The 24,015-nt window shown below is 48.6% G+C and overlaps 1 protein-coding gene across 11 annotated transcripts in view; it reads left to right on the forward strand.

The window, feature by feature from the left end:
- The first annotated feature begins 852 nt into the window (after positions 1-852).
- Positions 853-24,015, forward strand: part of ST3GAL4 (ST3 beta-galactoside alpha-2,3-sialyltransferase 4) — a 178,082-nt gene continuing 154,919 nt past the window's right edge. For 5 of the 11 annotated variants that reach the window (XM_043534244.1, XM_043534246.1, XM_043534242.1 and 2 more), the window contains exon 1: positions 853-1,078. Coding sequence is in view for 2 of the 11 variants with exons in the window: in XM_043534236.1 (XP_043390171.1) it covers positions 5,050-5,057 (8 nt within the window). In the remaining 9 variants the exon portion in view is untranslated. Of the gene's footprint in view, positions 1,079-4,815; positions 5,058-8,186; positions 8,337-24,015 lie in introns of those variants that run through there. The other 6 variants (XM_043534243.1, XM_037882244.2, XM_043534240.1 and 3 more) reach the window with 2 other exon arrangements.

The following is a 24,015-nucleotide window of genomic DNA, read 5'->3' on the forward strand; positions in this document are numbered from 1 at the left end:
GAGGAGACCATCAGAGCTGCCCTTGAATTTTAGGCTCCTTGGGGCGGGTGTGTGTGTGTGTTTTGTGATACAAGAGCAGCCCACACAACTTCCTCTCCTGCTGCTTAGCTCTGTCTAATTTTAGGCTGCAAGCTGCCCAGCGTAGGGCCGATACTGTTGCATGTCGGGCCACTGCCAGAACCCCATGGACGCTGGGGGTCTTCCAGAACAGCAGCAGTGTTGCCAGAGGGGGCAGGAGCGCACCTGCGGGGTGGGGGAGGAGATGCTTTTCCCTGGTGAATTGCCCCCAGGCTGTGCTGCACTGGGAGGTTGCATGCAACCAGGGCTGTCTCCTCCGGAGGGGCCTGTATCTTGGGGGTAAGGGGGGAGTGGGGAGAAAGATGTACGGAAACAAAGAGACGGGCCTTAGTGCAGGGGATTTCTGTTAGCCCCACACCCCTCTTCAGATCGGATGCATTTTAAAGATTTATCTTTTTTCCAACCCCAAAGCAGGGAAACAAGATCAGTAGCCCCCGGCTCCCTTGGGAGAGAGGTAAACTGAGACCTTGGGAAAGGGAGACAGCTATGAATGGGGCTATTCTTATCTTGGGAGCAGCCCTTTCCCTCCGCGCCTATTGTTCATTCATGCACCCAGCACAGCGGCACGGGGGTGGGGGGGAGGGAACCCCTCTGTGCTCCAACCTCCCCGGGATCAACCCCCTTCCCCCACCCCCTCCTGGCATCTCCCTCCTGCTCCCCCCACCCCAACTCTCCCACACACAGCTGGCCTAGGCTGCCAGCTGCTGTATGCGCAAGCGTGGTCAGCAGGGGCGGACCGACCTCCGCCGTTTGCCCCAGCCCACACTCCTCGCTTCCCCGCTCATGTTAACTTTATATCGTGCCATTATTTCGCATCCCTCCCTCCCTCCCTCCCTCCTTGGCAAAGCAGCTCCGTTCCGCAGCCCTTCCTCCGGGGAGCCCTGCAGCCCCCCGCACAATTCGGATTACAATCCTTTCTTCCCTTTGCAGACGCCTTTGGCCAGCAAATAGCGGATCGCAGCCCCCTCCTCCCCCTAGGCACCCGGATGGCTGCTTGAAGGTGAGTTTAAGCAGCTCAGCTGAGCAGACCTGGGGGGGGGATGTGTATAAGTCCCTGTACCCGAACCCACCCCAAGCGTTAGTCGTTTTACAGGGGGAAATTGGTCAATTGCATTCCTCTGGCTGCAGCACTGGGGTGGGTGGGTGTGTAATTGACATGCTGCCTGGGACAAACCCAGGAGGGGCGTGCGGGTCTGGTTTCTGTTTTGCCTTTGTTTTTGTTTACTCCTGAGCTAAAAATAAAATGAAAGCGGATTTAAAGGCTGCAACAAAAGGCGCCCATAAACTGGGCTCTTGTCCACCGCTGATCCAGAATCCACCTTTAAAGCACTGCAGGGAGCAGCCTCTTGTGCCTGAAATGTTCTGGATGTGTTTGAACTTGGACCTCTGTCTCTGCTTTTCCGATTTTAAGACTAGAAGGATCTAGTGAGAAATACTGCAGGTCTTTTTGATAGGCTCGTTTGGGGTATCTGGTTATCTAGACTTCTTAAGGGGGTGGGGGGTAAAATAAACAGCCACCACCAAACTTCAGGCTTGGAAAAGATGAGACTCAGGAAGGGTGATGTATTGACTTGTGTGTAATCTGTGCATTGCATCACTGGCTGCTTGGTGTAGGAAACAGCTTCTAGTGGTTCTGAAACTAATGTTAATGGGGAAGCTAGTAGAAGGCATGTGAGAACAACTAGGTGCATGCTGAGTTAGTGGAACTTACTGCTAAAAGGAAATCACAGGAATGGGATGGACAGACACACACATGAGTTTGGTTTTCATTAGGCTCTGGCACTCAAAAAACGTGATCTTGCTGGATTCGAATATTAGCAATAGATCAGTATTATTATTTAAGCGGGTTTTGCATTGATTTTGTAGATCAGTGCTTATTCGGGAAAAGGAGCCCTAAAACCAGGACAGAGATTATTTTGGAGGCCTCTGAACGTGACCTGAAGAAGAGCTCTGTGCAGCTTGAAAGCTTGTCTCTCTCACCAACAGAAATTGGTCCAGTAAAATATGTCGCCTGCCCCACCTTGTCTTTCTAAATGTGTCACACCTTTAAGTATATGGCTAATAGTCGGACTTGGGTATTTGGACAGGGGCATTGCAGATCTGTGTGTCCGCAAATAACCCCTCAGATTTGTGCTCTAGGCGCTGATGCAAATACAATTTGGTTTTTGGTTTTCAGTTTCTTCCTGTTTACTTGTTGCTTTGTGAAAGGGTGTCTCTGCTGAGGGTTCAGGTCACTGTAATGCGCACGTATGAATGAGCTCTAGATGCTCTACTGCAGGAGGAACTGTTAAGAGCCACTGGAAATTCAGAAATCTTGGGAGGTGGGTGGGGAAGAAAGAAAGTTGTCCGTTGGGGTCTTGCATGGGATGGATTTGTCAGGAAGAGGGCATGGCAAATTAAGGGATCAGAGCATCTGGGAGGAGGTTTGTGAAGTGTTTGAATGGACTAGATTCAATGCAGGCACGCAGCTGTGTGTATAACTATGCAAATATTAACCCTGTGTATGTGCATTAGAATCCTCCTACACCACCAGTAACAGTCCAGCACAGCAACCTGCTGACTTGTTGGCGACATGAGCTAATCTGTGTTGCCTCCCTCCGTGGCTCCATATTTTGGGAGCGCTGATGCGCATGTGTTTGGAACGTACTGATAACATAGTAGCAAACGCTAAGCATGATTGATTTGTAAATCAAACTAGCTTTCTTTACAAGGCCCCAAACCTTCTCAGGACCTCCTCTGACTATGGCTCCTGAGAGGTTTCCTTGCCTAATAAGCCACTGTGCTTCTGTGGCACCTTTTTGCTTGACACAAGGGCATAAGGATCCCTTCCCCTATGGGGCATCTGGTGCAGTGATAAGTGGCTTGCTCAAGGCCAAAGAGCAAACCAGTACCAGCTGGGAATGGAACCCAGGTGTCCTGAGTCCCCCTCTCCTGCTGAATCTGCTCAGTCATGTGTGCAGCTCCTGGGACTGAGTTGATAAGGGAAGTGGTTTATGGGTGGAGATAAAGAGAAATGAGAAGGAAAGGGAAGCGGGCTGCCTCCTTTTGAGGTTACTGTCCCATCGCTGGGGCGGTGCTGGTCAGGGGCAAGGTTTTGTGTTTGTTTTTAATTTAAACTGGTGGCTTTGCCCTGTGAGGTAGACAGCCCCCACATGGGACTGATCGATCGTAAATATCGGGCAGTCCCGGCCTCTCACCAAAGGCATATGCATCCTCCCCATGGCCGCCAGGGAAGGCTTCCTCATGCAGGCTGCACACTCCAGCCTGCTCTTCCTTAGGAGCTGGTGCGGCCTTGCTGAGAATAGCTTGACCTGCTGGTATTGCTGATGGGGGAGTATCTTTCTGCTGCTCTACAGGTTTTTCCTCAAAGGAGCAACTGAAAACACACATGGCCTGTTGGAGCCCAGGCAATTAGCTGTTGCCTGCTATGTTCCGTGAGGCATTTTCCTCTCAACAAACACACTTAAAATTGGGTTGGGCAATGCAGTGTCCCTGGCAATAGAGAAGCGATAGAATCTGGCTGTAATGAATATAAAGGGGGTGTTTTATTGAGGCTGCTGGATGCAGACAGATCTTGTCATCCTCTCTAGCTCCCAGGCTGGCTGTACTACCTAGCATCACCACTCGGGCTCTCCCGAAGTCCTGGCCTGAATTATATAGTCATGGACCTGCTGAATGCACTACCGCAAGTGCCCCTGTGAAATGGCTCCAACGCCTGCTGATGGGCTGGAAGCAAAGAATACCCAGGTAGTTACATGTGAAGTGCCCATCAGGGACCAGAGGAAATCACTTGCCTGAGGAGTCTGACTGATGTAGGGCCAATAGCTGATTTAGTTGGGGATTGGTCCTGCTTTGAGCAGGGGGTGGGACTAGATGATCTCCTGAGGTCCCTTCCACCTCTGAGATTCTAGGATTCTGTGATCGTTTGGACGAAGCAGCAGGGAAAAGCTCGCTAATGGGTACTGCGGGGTAGAGCTGCTTAGTGAGTTGGTTTGGGATGAAAACAGTGAGAACTCCAAGCTAATATGTGGGGTGGATGCGGGGGTGAGAAGGAACGTGATGTGCAGGGAGGAAGATGCTTTGGAGGTGGTGAGGAGGAGAAGTGATCTTGAGGTGGTTGTGGGTGCAAACGAGATGGGAACTTGCAGCGTGGCAGGAAGGGCTGTCCCCAAAACCATTGCGTGGGGAACAGTGCATAAAGATCTGGGTAACTCTCACGCCAGGAAAGTCCTGCCAAGGGAGAGGGGCTCCTGACAAAGGAGAGAGTCAAGCGTGCATCACCTCGGTGGTGGATGGGGAGCAGAGTCTGCATGCTCAGAATACGGGCCACATCTAGTGCCTCTCATCTGATGTTCCCAAAGCACCTCACGCAGGTGGGGGTGATCTTGGGCATACTGAAAGCAAAGTGGCTTCCAAAGGTCACCCAGCAATAGAACCATGTCTGGAGCCCAGGTCTCCTGACCCTGTGCTCTAACCACTAGCTCATGCTGCCCCATGTGACAGGCTGCTGTTGCCTTCATGCCTTGCATCCTGCTGCTGTCCCTTCCTATAACGGTCCTGATTTCCTACTCTGACCCTCCTCATAACCCCCTATGCCTCCCTTATCCACCTCTTCATGTCCCCACTTCTCCTTGCCTACTGCTTTCTGTCTGGACCAGCCTACTAGCGTCTCCCTGCTCCAAGCCCCGCCTGCCTCTTGTTCTCTCTCCTGCTGTCTTGCATACAAGAAAACAAACTGCAAGCTACATGCCAGATCTCAACAATGCAGGTTTCCAGGGCCTTGGCTTGTCTCTGCTGTGCCCGTAGTATGTTAGCCAGCTCGTAAAGTTCTGCAAAGCGCCATGCACGCTGATTAAAGAGGGAAGGAGAGGGATCGCACAGGGTGCTTTGGAAAGGAAGAGCTTAGAGGAATAGGATGAGACTGAACAAAGGGAAATTCTGGCTGGGGTGAAGGAGAGGAACCATTTCCTCATGCCAAGGTCAGTCACACTGTGGGACTGGTGTCCCAGGGGTAAGTCGTGGAATCTGGGTTGCTAGATGTTAGTCATTCACTGCCCAAGGCTTTATTTAGTCTGTGATGTGTAGATCAGTGGCTCTCAACCTTTCCAGATGACAGAACTCCTTCCAGGAGACTGATTTGTCTTGCGTACCCCTGAGTTTTACCTCACTTAAAAACTAGTAGCTTACAAAATTAGACATCAAAATACAAAAGTGTCCCAGCACACTATTACTGAAAAAATACTTATTTTCTCATTTTTACCATATAACTGCAAAATAAATCAATTTAATATAAATATTGTACTTATCTTTCAGTGTATAGTACATAAAGCAATACAAACACATCATTGCCTGTATGAAATTTTAGTTTGTACTGACTTTGCTAGTGCTTTTATGTAGCCTGTTGTAAAACTAGGCAAATATCTCAATGAGTAGACGTATGCCCGGAAGACCTCTGCATAGCCTCAGGGATACATGTACCCCTGGTTGAGAACCACTGGTGTAGGGGACAATCCTGCTGCTCTAGCTGGGTGTGCCTGGATGGTGGAATGCTCTGTGGGGCCAAGCTGCTCAGCTGGGCCTTGCAGCCCTTTTCTGGGTGCTCTAATGAGGAGATCTGCGGAGGGCGTGCACAATGGGAGACCTGGTGAGGGGCATTGGAAGGAGACGTGGAGGGAGCCAAAAGAAAATGGAGCAGACAGATTGGGTGACTATAGAGCTAACTGGAGGCAGGGGGCTTCTAAGGGCTTGGTGTGACACTGTATCTCAGGGGAACAACCTTCACCCCCATGTTCATCCTTATAATATGATTCTGTGGTATCCAATGCAAAGTTTGTCATGTTGGGTGTCTTCGGAAGGCTCATGATGACTGAGCATTGTTGTTATAGTAATGTTATAGGTTGTAATATCATGTATATAGTTATGAGGCTGAAAATGTGTCCTCGTGGCTTAAAACAAGACCAGGCAAAACTCTCCAGGAACAGAGGGGCAGTTCGCACCTCATCAGGGCATGTGTGGGACAAACCCAGCCCAGCCTCACAGGAACAAAGGACACTGGCCTAGGCAGCAACAAAGGATCTGTTGGACTCTCCAGTGAGTCACCCCCCTTCCCTCGGTCAGTTTGGGGCTACAATGAGGTAATGCTCACCTGACCCTGAATGGGGAGCAAAACCAAGAGGGAAGAAAGAACATGATAAAAGGGAGAGACATTTGCCATGCTCTTCCTCTCTCTTCCACCTCCATCTCCAGACACCACCACCCAGCTACTGAAGCGCTGATCAAAGGGGAGAGCCTGGCTGAAGGGCAACCAGCCAGCCTGTGGTGAGAAGCATCTAAATTTGTAAGGGCACTGAAAGTGTTAAGATCAGCTTAGAATGCATTTTGCTTTTATTTCATTTGACCAAATCCGACTTGTTAATCTTTGACTTCTAATCACTTAAAATCTATCTTTTATAGTTAATAAATTTGTTTGTTTATTCTACCTGAAACAGTGCATTTGTTTTGAAGCATGTTAGAGACTCCCCTTGGGATAACAAGCCTGGTACATATCAATTTCTCTGTTAAATTGATGAATTCGTATAAGCTTGCTGCATCCAGTGGGCATAACTGGACACTGCAAGACGGAGGTTCCTAGAGTTGTGTCCGGGACTGGAGATGTTGGCTAGTGTCATTCGGTTGCACAATCCAAGCAGCCGCTGGCCAAAAGTCCTCACTCGTACTGGGAGCATCTTACATGCTAGAGGCTGTGTGTGAACAGCCCAGGAGTGGGAGTTCTCACCGCAGAGCAGGGTAAGGCTGGCTCCCAGAGTCGAGGATTGGCGTGACCGGTCCAGATAACACCAGGGGAACGTCACACTTGGGATGTCAGATGTGTCCCAGAAAGCCCAGCTGTGCATGTGGTGGTTTGGGCTGGTAGGGTCACAGGATCTGTAGTCTCTGCCTACACCTTGCAGTGCAGGTATGCTTAAACTCTCCCTACGTTCAGAACCCTATTGGTGCATTTAGCTGCATTAAAGGAGACCCCCAAACTGACAACGGTGACTGGAAAGAGCATGGCCTCCAGACACCCTCCCCTCCAGGTGACCAGGGCCTTCGCCAAGCTCGCAAGGCCCTCCACCTGCTGCGAGAGCTGGAGCAAACAGGCCTGGTGAAGGGACGCAAACTCTGGCTGTGCTGGAACAGTGGAGCTGGCTGAGGGGTGTGAGTTCCAGAGCTGAGAGCCCTGCTCCCTGGCAATCAGGTCTAGGAGCAGTCTGGGCTGGGGTGGTGGAATGTCCCCTTGTAGTATTGAGCAGCCTGGGGCACAGTGGCCTAATGCACCCCCTCTCCCTCCCACACACACCACTGAGCAAGTAGGCGGCCACCTTCTGCAACAGCCGGAGCTTCTGGGTTGGTTGCGAAACATTAGCAGCATCCCTGCTAACTTTGCTGCTGATTCTTTGTGGGCCTGGGCCAGAGTGTCTGGTTGTCAATTAAGCTGGTCATAGAATCACTGAATATCAGGAGGTCATCTAGTCAAACCCCCTGCTCAAAGCAGGACCAATCCCCAACTAAATCATCTTGATTCAGCAGCAGGAACTGTGGTCGTGTGATCTCATGCAGACTAGAACTTTATGCATTGTGAAGACAGTGGTCACTTTGGATGGGCTATTACCAGCAAGAGAGTGAGTTTGTTTGTGGGAGGGCGGAGGGTGAGAAAACCTGGATTTGTGCTGGAAATGGCCCAACTTGATGATCACTTTAGATAAGCTATTACCAGCAGGAGAGTGGGGTGGGAGGAGGCATTGTTTCATGGTGTCTGTGTATAAAATGTCTTCTGCGATTTCCACAGTATGCATCCGATGAAGTGAGCTGTAGCTCACGAAAGCTCATGCTCAAATAAATTGGTTAGTCTCTAAGGTGCCACAAGTCCTCCTTTTCTTTTTACTAGAACTTTAGTTTCTGATGCAATGAGCCCTGTGCCAGCCTCTTTCCGTTTGTGGCTTTGCAGCTTTGGCCGGGTATTTTCCTGATCGTTGTCGCTGACGACGTCATGCTTCACAGAACCAACCAATGCCCCCCCTTCCCTTCCTCCTGCTAAGTAACTCAAGTAACAAGCCTCTTATCACAGGCAGTGTGCAGTTACACTCCACCTCAGGCAGATCACTTGCTCTCAGATGGGTATGGACTAGTGCTGTGGTCCCTCTGAACCGATCTTCCACTCCTAGATGGGAGCTGCTCCCAGCCAAGAGACATTTGCTTCTAAGTCAATAGAAAAATGAGTAAGTGCCATGACTTTTACCTACAGATCTTACCATTCTGTCCTGAGGTACATGGATGCAGATTCAATCAATTGCCGCATATGCCAGTGGTTAGAGCAGTGGTTCTCAACCCGCAGGCTGCTGGTGGCCTAATCAGCACAGAGCTGTGGGCCCTCTGACATCTTCAGGGCCATACAGGTAGTACTGGATGCGGCCCACATATGTGGCCCTCTGTGGTAAATACATTAAGAACCACGGGGTTAGAGCAAAGCATGGAGAAGTCTTCAGTGCTGGGGTCTCTTCTGAGCTCTGCCATGGACCTGCTGTGCCAGCTCACTCACGTGAATAGTATCCGGAATGGGAGGTAGAATGCCTAGCACAGTGGGGTCTTAGTTTCTGGGTTTCCTCGGTACAAATAACTTAATTCTAATTATAAGTGTTTAATGAGTGCTGCTGGGTGTTCAGCATCTTGGAAAAGCAGGTCACTTTTATTTAGAGCTAAATACAGATTTAGGAGACTAGGTTCAGGTGGCGAATTTTGGCAAACCCTGGCCTTAATCCCTCTGTTCCTCAGTTTCCCCACCTGGTTAGCCACTATGGTGGTAAAAATGCCCTTGTCCCAGCTGCTGTAACATTCCCGCTGTTGCTGCCACCAGGGGGAGGTTTCCTGGTGATGGCTACTATAGATGCGGCATGTGGTCAGGGACGGAGCTGGGCTAATGTTCCTTGGCCTTCAATTCATGCCACTTTTGCACCTCCCTGAAACTTTTCCTCCAAGTTTTGGGCTGGAATTAACTCAAATTGTCAAAGAAAACTCAAGCCTAAGCTGGGGAGGTGCACCTGGCTCTGCCTTGGAACTGTGCAAAATCTGCACAATTTGCCTGGCTGCCCATGAGCAGGGTGAGACGATGCGGTGATTAAAAAAGATCAAGGCCTTGTCTTCACTCGTGCCCCCACTGGTGGGGTAGCATTGCTTGCTAGTTTGTATGCAACCCGCTGTTTAGTGTCTTTGCATGCGCCCCTTCTGTGACTATTCTGACCACTTGTTTCTGCCTGACGCTAAAATGGACTTGTCCTGAGCTCAGTGGGGTCAGCTCTGTGTGGAAAGCCCTGGGTTCGAACCCGGCCAGCTGCCTATGATAGTGATGGTTACAGAAATGGTGCCCAGTAGCCAGCAGGTGCCTGGGCCAGATTTCCTCTCCCTTGGCAGGGTAAGTGGCTTCTGTGTTGCATGTAGATACAGCTGTAGTGTTGAGGTGCTAACGTTCTCGAGAATATAGTGACCAGCATTTGCCACTTCTTCTGAATCTCAGCAAGGCATTAACAGAGCTGCTGGGATTCTTGAAGCTGTTTGCGTGATAGGGTTGGTTTTATGAAACTTTTGAAGAAGTTTTGAAATTAGTGGCGCAACCTGTTTCTACGTTTTCAACATGAAAAGTGATTTGGGGTTTTTTTTTTTTTTGGTTCCTACTGATACTTGTTTATTTTTATATTTTAGTTACCTCTTACGAAAAAAAGGTTAAATATAAAAAGGTCAACGTCAAAACAAAATATTGTACAATTATTAAAATTAAAATGTCTTGACTGACCCGATCGAATACTTCTGTTGTTATTGGTTCATGAATATTTTTTAGATTATCCTGATTTGAGACAGAGAATATGTTTGGAAATCTCAGACTCTCCTGAGATGGGGAAGTCATTCCCTATCTAGCTCTAATAATTAAGAGGAGATGATTAATTTCTAGAAATTAGTTTCTTCTCTGATGGGTAGTGGTGGTGAGAGCTCTGCAGTGCTACAGCACTTTTGAAAAGCCACTTGATTTAAAAAAAAAAAAAAGGCAAATTACAGACTCTGTCGACTGCTCTGCCATTCACAGCGTAAACTGCAAGCAACTCTTCTGATTTAAGTCCTAGACTTTAAGGTCACAAGGGATCATCGTGATCATCCAGCAAGGGTGCTGGAACAATTTGTATAGTGAGGGGTGCTGTAAACCCAAACTGCAAACCCTGTATATGATGGAAATCACTTCAAGCCCGGGGGTGCGGCAGCACCCCTAGTTCCAGCATCTATGTCATCTAGTCTGACCCCCTGCACGTTGCTGGCCACAGAACCTCACTCACCCACTCCTGAAATAGACCCCTAACCTCTGGCTGAGTGAGTGAAGTCCTCAACTCATGGTTTAAAGACTTCAGGCTACAGAGAATTCACCATTTACACAAGTTTAAACCTGCTAGTGACCTGTGCCCCATGCTGCAGAGGAAAATCCAGGGTCTCTGCCAGTCTGAGATGGGGGAAAACTCCTTCCTGACCTCAATTATGGCAATTGGTTAGACCCTGAGCATGTGAGCAAGATCCACGAGCCAGACACCAGGGAAAGAATTTTCTGTAATAACTCAGCACTCTCCCCATCTTGTGTGCTATCTCCATGGTCCCTGTGCATGACGGTCAAAGGCTTTGAGCTCCTGTTACAGACTAAATTTTTGACTAAATTTTTCTGCATACACAGTGGAGTGGATTATGTAACCACATCGAAGCAACTTTCTCTTTCTGCATTTGTTTGAAGAACAGGTAAGCAGCTGATCAGAAACTTAAAAGCTGCCGTTTTTTGCTAAATGGCTGATAGCTGAACTTTTAGAAACAGAGGCACTGATTCTCCTCTTGGGATGCCAGTATAAATTGGGAGTAACGCACTGAAACTGTCCGTTAAAATGTTGTAAAATGGATCTCGACCCTGGCTCAGGATGTATTCCAAACAGACTTTAGCAGTAGTGTTCGAGTAAAGCTGCCCCTTGATATGCTGGGGGAAAAGGGTCTCTTTTGGTTCAGTTTCTTGTTTAATTTTTTAATAGGGGTTGATCTAGGGTGACTAGATAGCAAGTGTGAAAAATCGGGACGGGGGTGGGGAGTAATAGGCACCTATAAAAAAAAGCCCCAAATATCGGGACTGGTCACCCTAGGTTGATCAGAGGCATGTGCTTGTCTTGAATGTTCCTCTTCGTCCCGACTGTAGTGATGCACTGCTTTGTCTCTATCTCGATCTAGCGCTGGTTTTAACTCCTCTTGTAGTGTTTTGTTTTTCCTTTTTCTCTGTGTTCTGTGGGAGGCGGTTTCTGCTTGGTGCAGCGTTGCTGGCACGCGCTAGGTGTTTGAACTTTGATCAGAGAGAGGAGGGATCTGAGCAGGAGACCTGGAGCTAGGAGCTGCTGGATTCCATCTCTAGCCCTACCACTGACTTTCTTGGAAGTGCAACCTTGGCGTCCTCCAGGCAGTCGTGTACGTCTGCACTACAGCTGGGAACGAGTCTCCTGGCCTGGGTAGACACACTCGAGCAAGTGCACTAAAAACAGCAGTGTAAACGCTGCAGCTCGGGTGGCGGCTCCGGCTCACCCGACTCCCTGGGTCTGAGCTTGGCTGGCTGTCCTGAGTCTCCGCCAGCGTCCACCCAGCTATGTTTGGTGTGCTAGCTTGAGTCTGTGTTCCCGGGCTGCTGTCATTCCCAGCAGCAGTGTAGACAAACCTCAGCAGGCCTCAGTCCTGTCTCAGAAGTGCCACCCTGAGGAGCAAGAGCCTAGTGCAGTGTCTATGGCCCGTTCAATCCTCTGCCTCCGCTTAGCCTGCCCGCAGGGGGTGTCACTTGTGATTGGTGGCTTGAGCGATATATGGTAGATGGCCATTGGCAGTGTATGAGTGCCCCCCACTTCGGGGAGGCTGGCCACGCAGCCCCACCCCTTCCACCCAAGCCCCACTCACCAGAGCTCCCCCGACGCTTGCCAGAGCCCCGAGCCCTCCATACTGCTGGAGTAGCCCTGGCCAAACAGCTCTGGTCCACTCACGGGCCCCAGCACAGGGTTGCTCGCCAACCCCAGCTTGGGGGAGAGGGCGCAGCATGAATGGGGTCAGGGCTTGGTTTAGGGGGGCTTAGCCTCCCCTGTCCTATTATACCCGCCACCCGTGGTAGAGGCCTGTCTGCCAGGGACCTGACTGAGACCTGCCAGACTCATTTCAGGTAGTCTGCTGGTCAGCCATTAGCTGGGGACACTGCCAACCTGGACTGGCTTTGTGCCAGTGAAGCACAAGTCAGAGAACTTGTCCCTCTGATTCAGTGCTTTTTCTCCTTTTTCTGGAGAATCCCACGCACTTCAGTGTCTAGCCCATCCTTGTGTGTTGCTCTTCTGCCGGTGGTGGCTTGCTCACGTACCTCACTGCTGCTTTCTGCTTTGATTGCATAGAACGGTCCTCGTGCCTTTGGCCACCAGCCCAGCCTTGGTGCTCTCCCTGCTGGCGGGTCCGGGGTGCTTACTATATTTGTCAATTACCGTGTGCCTCGGGAATTCAGATTCCTCCCTGTTGCTCTGGTCTCATTTCCATCACTGAAAGACAAAGCTTGGTACGTGTCCCTGATAAGACTTTGCTCCAAGTGCCCCAGTTTGGGTTTCTTTAGACTGTCAAAGATCTACCTCTCACTGGGAACCTGCTGAGCAATCTTATTGTACTGGCATTGTTTTGCAATCTCTTATTTCCTAAAGTGAAAACAAAACTGTGACATAATCCCGCTTATCTGTCCTCTGTGTAACTGAAGGTTGGTCTTATTTCCCAGGAGTCCTGTGAATTCTTCCCCATTTATCCAAGTCCCAGGATCTTTTCCCTGTAAATGCCTGAGAAAAACAGGATTGTGCTATGTGTGGCTAAGATTGCTCCCTGACCACTGATTTTTTTTCATTTGGGGGAATGAAAGACTTGCATTCATGACTGGGTGCTTAAAAGTGGCATCTAGTGAGGAAGCTACAAAATATACATGTTGGTATGGAGGGCAATACAGTGGTGCCTGATCTTCTCCCCTGCCAAAAAGTTAACCTGGATGGCAGAGAGAAGGGGCAAGCATCAAGAGGGCATGAAGTAGAGGGCAGGTGTGAAAGGAACTACTGTTATGCTGTCAGGTGTAGATGGCTGCCATCAAGCGGGTCTTTGATCTATAGACAATTGCAGATCTGGTTAGTGCCCATGGGTATGCTAAGAATCCTGCTTTCAGGAGCAATTAAATCCCTTTAGGTAGTGATACCTGGAAATGACCACCCAAGGCCTCGTGACAAGGCCTGATCAGAAGCTATAGTTGTGTGGGCTGAGCAGTTCCCTGATTGCAAATGCAGGGGATAGGGAATTGTTTGGCAAGGTATGTGTGTGAGGCAGAAAGCCAGCAGACAGAGAAGCAGTTGTGAGCATGGCCTGAGACTTGCAGAGCTCCTTGGGCACAGAACTCGATGCAAAGGCAGGCATGGGGATTTCTGAGCAAGGGAACTTCCTGCTGCTTGGTTCCACTGGAAACAGGAGTTTGTGGACATTTCTTATAAATAGGGTAGAGCTAAATAATGTACCTGACTCACATCATCCATTTCTCCTCTTAAAAGAACCAATCTTGCAAGGCTCTGAATATTGCCTAAGCTCTCAGGCCAAAGGGGCAGTGCTACTAACCGTAGCAGCCTGTGTGGAACTTGGAAGGAGGTGCACAGGTTGCCGAAGGGAAGGGGTTGGAAGAGGTACCGAGAAGTCCATCTCTGTGCACTTGGCTAGAATGCTAGCTGCAGTTGCATAATCTCTGTAACTTGTTCTCTTAATAAAGAGCCAGGTGAGATCTAGAAATGTGGTGTCCTCTCAGGACCCGGTACGTGAACCACTGAAGAGTAGAAATGTCAATGTAAAGGTTGGGTGCATCAGGAGTGCCTGAAATGCATTAACCTAAATTCTGGACCGTACACCCAATTACCACTTGCAGTCTACTGTTGGAGCAAGGAAGCGAGAAATGACAAGGGTACTTCAGCCCTTCAAACAGCCGGTGAGTGAGAGGCCATTTTACAGCGACAGTGCAGGAGGAGTTGGAGCCATTCAGTTTGTCTCCAGCCCCAAGTGAGGTTGCCAAGGTACTGGAGGAAGACGGCAAAAAACTAAGCCTTGAACATGCACTTTCCACCCTTCTCATCAGGCTGAGCCCCACTGGAGGTGTGCAGCCACGTTCTCTGAAGCCGTGCGAGATGAGCGCTTCTCTTTTCTCCTGCTGTACTGCTGTGAAAGAGCCCTGGCACCTGCTCATGTGGAAAGCGCTGAGGAGGGAGAAGAATTGTCCTCCTTAACCTTGGAGGATAGGACAAGAAGCAATGGGCTTCAATTGCAGCGGGGGAGGTTTAGGTTGGACATTAGGAAAAACTTCCTAACTGTCAGGGTGGTTAAGCACTGGAATAAATTGCCTAGGGAGGTGGCGGAATCTCCATCATTGGAGATTTTTAAGAGCAGGTTCGACAAACACCTGTCAGGGATGGTCTAGATAATACTTAGTCCTGCCTTGAGTGCAGAGGACAGGACTAGATGAACTCTTGAGGTCCCTTCCAGTCCTATGGTTCTGTGATCATGGGGCTGGGAATTTCCCTTAAACATCAGTAATGCTGGGATACAATAACTTCTCTTCAAACCTCCAGGCAACAGAGGGAAAGACCCCTAAGTTTCAGGGAGTCTGATTCATTCTATCCAGGCAGGGGCAGTACACACCCCCATGTGTGGGACAGGTTTCCCACGTGTTTAGGGCTTTGTCTTTCTACAGGGGACGGGAAAACTAAATGGGTCTCTGATTCATACTGTGGAAAACGGCCTTCAGAATGGCCATGCTCATGGGACTAAATCCAGGAAAGTTGTGTCTCCACCTTTGAAATGACTCCCTACCTCACACTGAAACAAATGCCTGTAGGGAAGGAAGCGGCTTAAGTGGCTCCGTGAGAGGCTGTTGAACTTTCAGTCTGGTTGAAGATTATTAGTGAATAAAGCTAATAAAGGTACTCGGAGTGGAAAGCAGAGTCGGTGTGATCTGACTGCGCATTGGCATCTCCTCTTAGGTGGTTGGGTTCTGTGCTGTCAGTTCCTTGAGTGTTTTCTGGCTCTCCCAGCATTTACTGTAGGCAGGACTCTCTAGCTGCCGACAAAGAAGACAGGGAACTGATTCTGGTGTGACCTGGGCTTACTTCTCATTCCTCTTCTCTCTGCCACTCCCCCGCTGCAGCAAGCTGGCTGCCCCGGCGTGTGGCTCAGAGGTGCTGGTTCTGACATAAAAGCCTCATTTGCAGAGAGATTCCACAGTCTGTTTTTAGTGGAATAACTAATTTTTTTTTTTCTGAGCAGCATCAGCATCTCTGGTGCCACCCTCAGCATGGAATCAAAATAGCCCCTGCCGTGAAGAGCTGAGCAGTGGGCACAAGGAGAGGATGCAGTGGGAAGCCCAAAGGAGAGGAGTTAAGTTCATGTAATCCACCGCTCAGTGTGTCCCTCTCTGAGTCTGATCCATAGAGGCTATAAATCTATTACAGCTCCTAGATTAGGCAACTCGCTCCTTCAGCCCAAACTGTAACGTGTTGTGAGCCCCGGACGTCCCCAGCCCAGTCCCCAGCCACGACAAAGGTGCCAGTTTTCACATTAGCCTTTTTCTTTTTAAAATGATTGACTCCCTCACGTGACCTCTCATCGCCTGGCTGGGTTAGGGCGTCCCAGGAGGGCCGATGTCTGCAGCTGTCTGGGTTCTCCTCCAACTCTCTCCCTCTTGGTATGATTACTTTCACCCCTTGGGCCCAATTCTGCCCTCGGAGATGTGCGCACACCCTGCTCATCCAGGTTACGTGTCTGTGTCTCTGAAGGCTGGATTCCCCTGGGGAAAGTCTTATCTTCCTGCTCTGTGACCTACTGAGGACCTGAGCTGTGAACGCTCTGCTACAGAATGTATCACTTACTCTGGAGTTCCACCCACAGGGACTAAGCACTATGCCTGGTAGTGTTTACAGGGTCGGGCCCTTAGTCACAGCTTTCCTGGGTAGGTACAAGTGCACACCTAAAGGCTGTGAGGGATGCATTGTTTTGCCCAGTCTCTCCCCATAGGAGATGGGGGTGGGGAAACCTAGACTATGCACAGGACTGGAAGGGACTCCCTGGGTTATCAAGTCCAGTCCCCTGCTATCACAGGCAACCCTGTTGTATCATCTCCTTCATAAATATATCCCGCTCCACCTTAAAACCAGTGAGGTTTGTTGCCTCCACTGTTCCTCTTGGGAGACTGTTCCAGAGGCTGCTTCCCGGCTTCCAGTTTCCAGCCTAAATTTACACATGGTCAGTTTGCCCCATCTGTTCTTGAGTCCGCATTATCCTTCAGCTTAAATAGCTCCTCACCTTCTCTGAAATTGACTCTTCTGATGTATTACACAAAACCACCGGATCCCTCTGAGCCTTCGTTGTGCTAGGCTAAACAAGCCAAGCTCCGAGTGGTATTCTCTCTGCTTTTGTTTCTTGTGTCTGGCTTTTACACTAGTGCTCTTGCCTTTGAGTTGTGCTCTGCCCGGGCCTCATGCGCCGGTTCTCTGCAGTGTCATATCTGTCGTGCTGCGGTGGAGTGGATTGTTCTGTAGTCTCTTATCTTACAGGATACACTTGCCCTCTGGGGCTGAGGTGTCATTCGTTAGCGTTTGTGACGTCTCCTTGAGAGCCTCCCATGAAAGATGCTAGTGAAGGGCAAGTTATTTTTAAAAGTGTCTTGGCCAGAGTCCCAGGAGGGAGAGCCAGGAATGGAACCCAGGAGTCCTACCATGCATTTTTGCTCCCTCTATGTTCTCCTCTCTGAGAACCGCATTCCCTGAGATTGTTTGTTTTTAAATGAGCTCTCTGTTAATGAACACTTCTTCACTGCTTGCCAGTTTAACTTGTTGCAATCCTGGAGATAGTTTTGAAAGAAGAAATCCATTTACTCCCCCCAAACTTATCTTTCTAGTGTCTGAGCAATATCATTGGTCCGGTATCACCCAATTACAGTGCACCGCACTTCTATCTTTTGAGTTGCAATTGTGCAATAAAAACATCACACGTTCTCCTAACAGCTGTTTGGAAAATGCCTGCAATCAAAGAGTTAAACAGCTTTGTTTTCCCTTTACAAAGATAACTCATGTATTTTTCCTCTGGTAAAATACATTCCTGCTGTGAGATTTGAAGGTACAGTTGGCTCGGAAACCCCTGCAATGGTTTTCAGTGACTGACTAAGAATAAATAATGTCTTTAAAATGTTTGAAATTTTTCTCCCCTTTCCTGACTCCTGGCTCCTAGATGAACTGAGCATGGCCTAAATGCACCTGTACCAAGGATTGGCTGCACGGCCGTCTCCTGTGTAACATGGTCCTCTCTTGGTGAGCCACCGCAGTGCACCCTGGGAGTCCCTGCTGTGTTGCCTCATGGGAGATGCCGTCCAGCTGGGGACAAGAATGGGACCGTGACGAGGCCTCGCGGCAGCCCGCATACCAAAATAACAACTTCTTTCCCCTTATCAGGTGCTTGGGTTTTTGGATGGAAAGTTGGCATTTGCCTGCGGAAAGCGCACTTTGCAGTAAAAATTTAATTGAGTCAAAAACTCGATTTGCCTTCAGAAACCTGTTTTGGATGGACAACTTTTCAACCAGTCCTAGTTTTAATCATGGTGTGGTGGACGCTAACAGTGTTTCGAGCTAGCCAGGCCAGTAACGAATCACAACCTCGGTCGTAGCATGGACAGGGCCTGGGCAGGCACAGTGGAATCTTACTACCCAGGCACTTGATAATCAACACCATAAAATGGTTCAAGTGAGACTTAATAGCAGATGCTGTTGTCGGGTCTTGCATGGAATTCCGTACAGTACATTTGCAGCTACGTGAGGCACCATAACATTTAAACTGTTGTCTAGCAAAAGCACATTTTAAGTTTATAATGATTTCCATTTATTTGGATAGTAATGGCTGCAATATATAAGCCCTTAAATTCTAACAAACTCATTCTTCTGGTCCCTGTATTCTTTTTTTTTAGTACTGCCTGTGTTACTGTATAACAAAACCTAGACCGCTGTGTAACAACCAAGAAAACCTGCCAGGGCTGTAGGTGAACTGTGAAGATAAGAAATGATCTGTGGTCCCCAATAAGATAATTGAGAATATAAGCAATGATTAAATCACTCCCTGTTACCCAATCTGGTGTGCCCAGTGGGATTGTTCTCTGCTCTGTCTGCAAACTCCTTGTGGCAGGGCTAACTTTAACGTTTCTTGGGGCTTAACCAATAAGAACCTCGGTGCTATTGCCACACTATAAAACAAGCAGAAGGAGTTGAACGTGACTTGAGGCATTACCTTGCCTTTCTAAATTATTGTGTGTCTGTTCTGTGCCTCAGTTTCCCCATTGGAAAAATGGGGCTAATGGTACTGACCTCCTTGGAAATGTGCCTTTGAGATCTGTAGACGAAAGGGTGTAAAAGACCTAGAGATTATTATTTATTATTTTATTACTTGCTACCTTGAAGTGGCTCACACTACGGACTGGCAGAACCTCACTAGTTCTCCTTCACGTCCCTGGTGGGTCAAATCTAGTTCCCACTGGGGTCAAAGGCAATCACCTCTTTGACTTAATTGGAACCTGGCTCAGGCCCTAGTGTACTGTAGGATCTATAATTTGTGCACCTGAATTCTTCACAGGAGTAGGATTCATTCACGTTTACCTGACCATGTGGCATTTTCTCCTTTATCAAGTCACTTCCTTTCCTTTGATGGGCCCTGCTTACACCCTTAAGTCTACCTGTCAGAAACGTGGCTCCATGTGAAAATGGACCCAGAAGCCACCTTTCCGCTTCCTATGCAGCTGAATCTCACCTCCTGAAATGAGTGACAGAGAGAAGATGTTATCTTGTTAGCCCTGTAAAATTGATACAGCTACAGGAAGGGAAGGTGGATTCTCTTCTGCCTCACACGCCGTTTAATAAATTGGCAATACAGCTCTCATTGCAGGATCTTTATGGCAAGGGAGGGTGCTAAAAGTGGAAAGATCCCACTGGGTTTTCTACTCCTCACTGAAGATTTTGTGCTACGTATTCTGTTTTCGGTTATTGCAGTCCTTAGAATTAAAGGTATAGTTGTCTGTAGAGTCAAGCTGCCATTTTGTATTCTGTTCAGTGCAGACTGTTCACAGAGGAGATGCACTGTGAGCTCTTAAAGAGATCTCCTTTTCTCTCATTTTATTATTCTAAACCAAAAGGCACTTATCTTGACTTTAGTAAGGCTTTTGATACTGTTTCGCATGACCTTCTCATAAACAAACTAGGGAAATACAACCTAGATGGAGCTGCTATAAGGTGGGTGCATAACTGGTTGGAAAATCGTTCCCAGAGAGTAGTTATCGGTGGTTCACAGTCATGCTGGAAGGGCATAACGAGTGGGGTCCCGCAGGGATCAGTTCTGGGTCTGGTTCTGTTCAATATCATCAATGATGTAGATAATGGCATAGAGAATACACCTATGAAGTTTGCGGACGATACCAAGCTGGGAGGGGTTGCAAGTGCTTTGGAGGATAGGATTAAAATTCCAAATCCATCTGGACAAACTGGAGAAATGGTCTGAAGTAAATAGGATGAAATTCAATCAGGACAAATGCAAAGTACTCCACTTAGGACGGAACAAAGTGGGAAATGACTGCCTAGGAAGGAGTACTGCGGAAAGGGATCTGGAGGTCATAGTGTATCACAAGCTAAATATGAGTCAACTTTGTAAAGCTGTTGCAAAAAAAGTGAACGTCATTCTGGGATGTATTAGCAGGAGTATTGTAAGCAAGACACGAGAAGTAATTCTTCCGCTCTACTCCGTGCTGATTCGGCCTCAGCTGGAGTATTGTGTCCAGTTCTGAGCGCCACATTTCAGGAAAGATGTGGAGAAATTGGAAAAAGTCCAGAAAAGAGCAACAAAAATAAATAAAGGTCTAGAAAACATAACCTGTGAGGGAATATTGAAGAAATTTATTTAGTTCGGAGAAGAGAAGACTGAGAGGGGACACAACCGTTTTAAAGTACTTAAAAGGTTGTTACAAGAAGGAGGGATAGAAATTGTTCTTCTTAACCTCTGAGGACAGGACAAGAAGTAATGGTCTTAAATTGCAGCGAGGGCGGTTTAGGTTAGACATTAGGAAAAACTTCCTAATTGTCAGAGTGGTTAAGCACTGGAATAAATTACCCAGGGAGGTGGTGGAATCTCCATCATTGGGGATTTTTAAGAGCAGGTTGGACAAACACCTGTCAGGGATGGTCTGGATAATACTTAGCTCTGCCTTGAGTGCAGGGGACTGGACTAGATGACCTCTCGAGGTCCCTTCCAGTTCTATGATTCTATATCTGTGGAGATGTATCCTGTTGATCTCTGTGTATGCGAGAAGATGAGTTTACACTCATGAAGACTGCTGAATCTCACACAACAACCCAACTTTCCCTTTCATGTACACAAATTTCCCTTCTGAAAGCTGGAACTACTGCTTTCCATTTCCTTCCTACTAGTGAGTTGAGTATAGTGACCTTTTGTTCCTCTTTGTTCCTCTTCCATTACCTGAGGAGATCACCCTCTGTTGTGTGACACTTTCAGATATGAATATTTTAATCTGTATGAAAATTCTGAATTTATTCTGGGAGCAGCGTGGCATAGAGGACTGAGCCCAGGGCTGGGGGACAGGATGTCCTGGCTCTGCCACTGACTAGCTCTGTGGACTTGGGGAAACTGAGGCACAGAGGGTCAGTAGCTTCTATATCTGTAAAATGGGGGTAGTACTTTGTTAAAACAAATCTTACTGTTTGAAAATTATTTTTTTAGAGCTTTCCCCCCCATTTTACAGATGGGCAAGTCAGTGACTTACCTTGTGCCTCAGTTTCCCCGAGGTCACACAGGAGGTTCAACTCCTCCTGCTTGTTTTATAGTGTGGCAATAGCACTGAGGTTCTTATTGGTTAAGCCCCAAGAAACGTTAAAGTTAGCCCTGCCACAAGGAGTTTGCAGACAGAGCAGAGAACAATCCCACTGGGCACACCAGATTGGGTAACAGGGAGTGATTTAATCATTGCTTATATTCTCAGCTATCTTATTGGGCACCACAGATCATTTCTTACTTTCACGCAGGAGGTGACAGCACTAGGAATAGAATCTGGGTCTCCTCATTCTGCTCATAGCGCGCTCACTGGCCCACATTGTCTCTCTAGGGGCAACCCATATCCTGGGGCCTGGAACCTTTCTGCTCTTGTCCCCTCCAGTTACTGGATGAGTGAGTCCAGAACCATGTTGTGTTGGAGGATTTGTCAGAGATGCTGAGTTTGTGGGAACAACTCTTACTGATGGGATGAGATGAGTCTCCTAATGCATTCTGTAGCTGTGCGGGGGGGAGGGGGAGGGAAGGGGGAAGTGTTTCTGCAGCTCATTAAGCTATGGAGAGAGGAATACATATAAATTTGGGATTAGACCTAGGTCACAGAGGGGTTTGAAGATTAATTAGGTGATATCTGTAAAGCTCAGTGCAACTGACAAGTATTTTCATTGTTTATCGCCTACAGCCTGCTCCTAATCCTCAGTAATTAATATCTAATTTAGACTGTCAGTGCCCTGGGCCAGGAACATTGTCTTCCTACATGGTTGTGAAATGTCATCTACACCTATGGAGCGAGACACATACAGTAAACGATCAGTTTGGCTGGATCCTGCAAGATGCAGCATGTCCTTGGCTGCTCCTAATGCCCATGCTCATCATCCATGAATCCGGACTGGGCCTCAGCCATACCTCACTGCAAGGCAGTGCCAGTGGTGAATTATTTGCTTCCAAGTCTCAATGCAGTCGTGTCAGGGAAACAACGTATAAGGCGGCAGGGGAACGTGACGAATCCACAGATTGGCTGAGCCGCTAGAAGGGGGTTTGTCAACCCAAGAGCTCCCTCTGTCTAATAGCCCTGTCCCTGATCCTGGGAGCCTTATGTAGGGGTGCGGCTGGATCCTTTCACATTGTAGCGAGGATCCCGGTCAGAGCCACAATTGTAAAAATGAAATGCTGGGAAGAACCCACCCCTCCTTTAAGATTCCTGAGTGACTAGATTTTTTTTATCCGCTAGCGCAGTGTTTCTCTGTGTTTTGAGACCAGGGACTTGCTTTCTCAACTGTGTCAGGGAGACCAGCGCCAGCCCATGGACTGATGGTTGAGAAACACTGCTGTAGAAGACTATCCCCTCTTCCTCCTCCCCGACCCCCTCAAAACAGTGCGGTCATGTCCTCATTAGGGAACAATAGACACGTGCGGGAAGCTGGGGTGTGTGTTTCATGCTCTTAAAGAGAGAGACACCGCAAGAAGTGTGCACCTAACAGACTACTTTGGTTTGGTTTGGGACAGGCAGGTTCTGACATCTCTAGGACTAAGAATTAGGTTCATTTGTTTGGTGAAATGCAGCACCCCAGGCATGGGGAAAACTGGACGTGGAAGGGACTCCCTGACTGGGTCTGTTCTGCTGCTCTTGCCACTGTTGGGGATTTGGAAGGTGAGACTGGCCAGGTTAAACCATCCAGAGATGGATCCTTACTTGGCTGATCTGAGAATGTGTCCAGGATCGATTGATTGCAACCTGGGGCTCTGAATAACAAACTGTGGCTAGGGAGAGAGGAGGGGAGGTTGGGGTGCAGCCTGAGCGGTGTGAGGTGGGTTCCTAGAGCATCCCCCGCAAGTGGGGATGGAGGTTGGGCTGCTGGGGGATGGGGCAGGGAGAGATCTTTTGGGAGCGCCTTCGTTTAGGATGCGAACATGCCAGTTGTGAAGCGCCTCCTGCAGGCTGCTGCGGGGGGGACGGGGACGGAGCCACTTCGCAGAATCGGACCCTTAAAGCGTGAGGTGTCTTTCTATGTCGACCAATCTACCAGACCCCCCTCACAATCCCCCTTGTAAGGAAGGGAGATAGCGATGCCAACCCTCCAGGATTGTCCTGGAATCTTCTGTCATGTGATGAAGCCTCCAGGAATATGGCCAACCACAACTGGCATCCCTGCAGGAGAGCATATTTCTTCAGCTGCTGTGGTCATGTGTGCCTTTCAGTTCCTGCCCTGGAGGGGGAGGGTGGCTCCTGGCACATGGGTAACCTCTTAAAGCCAGTGCTGAGAGGTCGAGGCCTGAGGGACAGATCATCCCAGGCTAGGGTAGCTCTGCAGCAAATTGTCACATGCCTTAAACTCAATCCAGGGAAGAGAAGCGGAGAAGTAATTATCTGCTTCCTGTAGTCCCTGCTCCCAGCCATTCCTCATCCTCGCTGACAGCTTTGACTGCCCCTCCTTTCTTCCCAGGATTGTATAATCCCACGATTGTGTAACAATTAGCCATCTCTTTTGCTGATTGTGGAAACTGCACCTCTTTGTTTTCTCTGATCAGGAGCATTTGGTTCCTGCCTCAGGACTTTTTCAGGTGGCTCCATGAACCCTTTGAGGCTTTCCAGTTGGAGACCTGCTTGGGGGCATCACTTTTTACAGCTGCTGGAGCTATGAGATGAGTTTGGCAGGTCTCAGTTCTGTTGGTGGTGGAGAGGAAGATCTTAAGCCACTAGTGCACTTTAGAGGAGTTACCTGGCTCAGCTGCTCCTTGGGAGTGAAACTCTATGAGCTGCTTGCAGTGTGCTCACTATGTGCCAGTGGGAGGCGCTGTTTGCCCTGCAAAAATGAGGTGTGTTTAACCCTTGTTCTAGCAGAGGATGCTACACACCTGGCAGACAGTGAGAGCTCATGCACAGTGGGTATTAAACATGGCTTATCCTGTCCACACCAGCAAGGCAACAGTCTTGAGCAGTGTGTGGTTGGAGACAGGGAATGTGTGTAGACGCTCTTTGATTTTTACAGT

The sequence above is a fragment of the Chelonia mydas genome, chromosome 22, assembly GCF_015237465.2.
Source record: "Chelonia mydas isolate rCheMyd1 chromosome 22, rCheMyd1.pri.v2, whole genome shotgun sequence".
In the NCBI taxonomy this organism is placed as follows: domain Eukaryota; kingdom Metazoa; phylum Chordata; order Testudines; family Cheloniidae; genus Chelonia; species Chelonia mydas.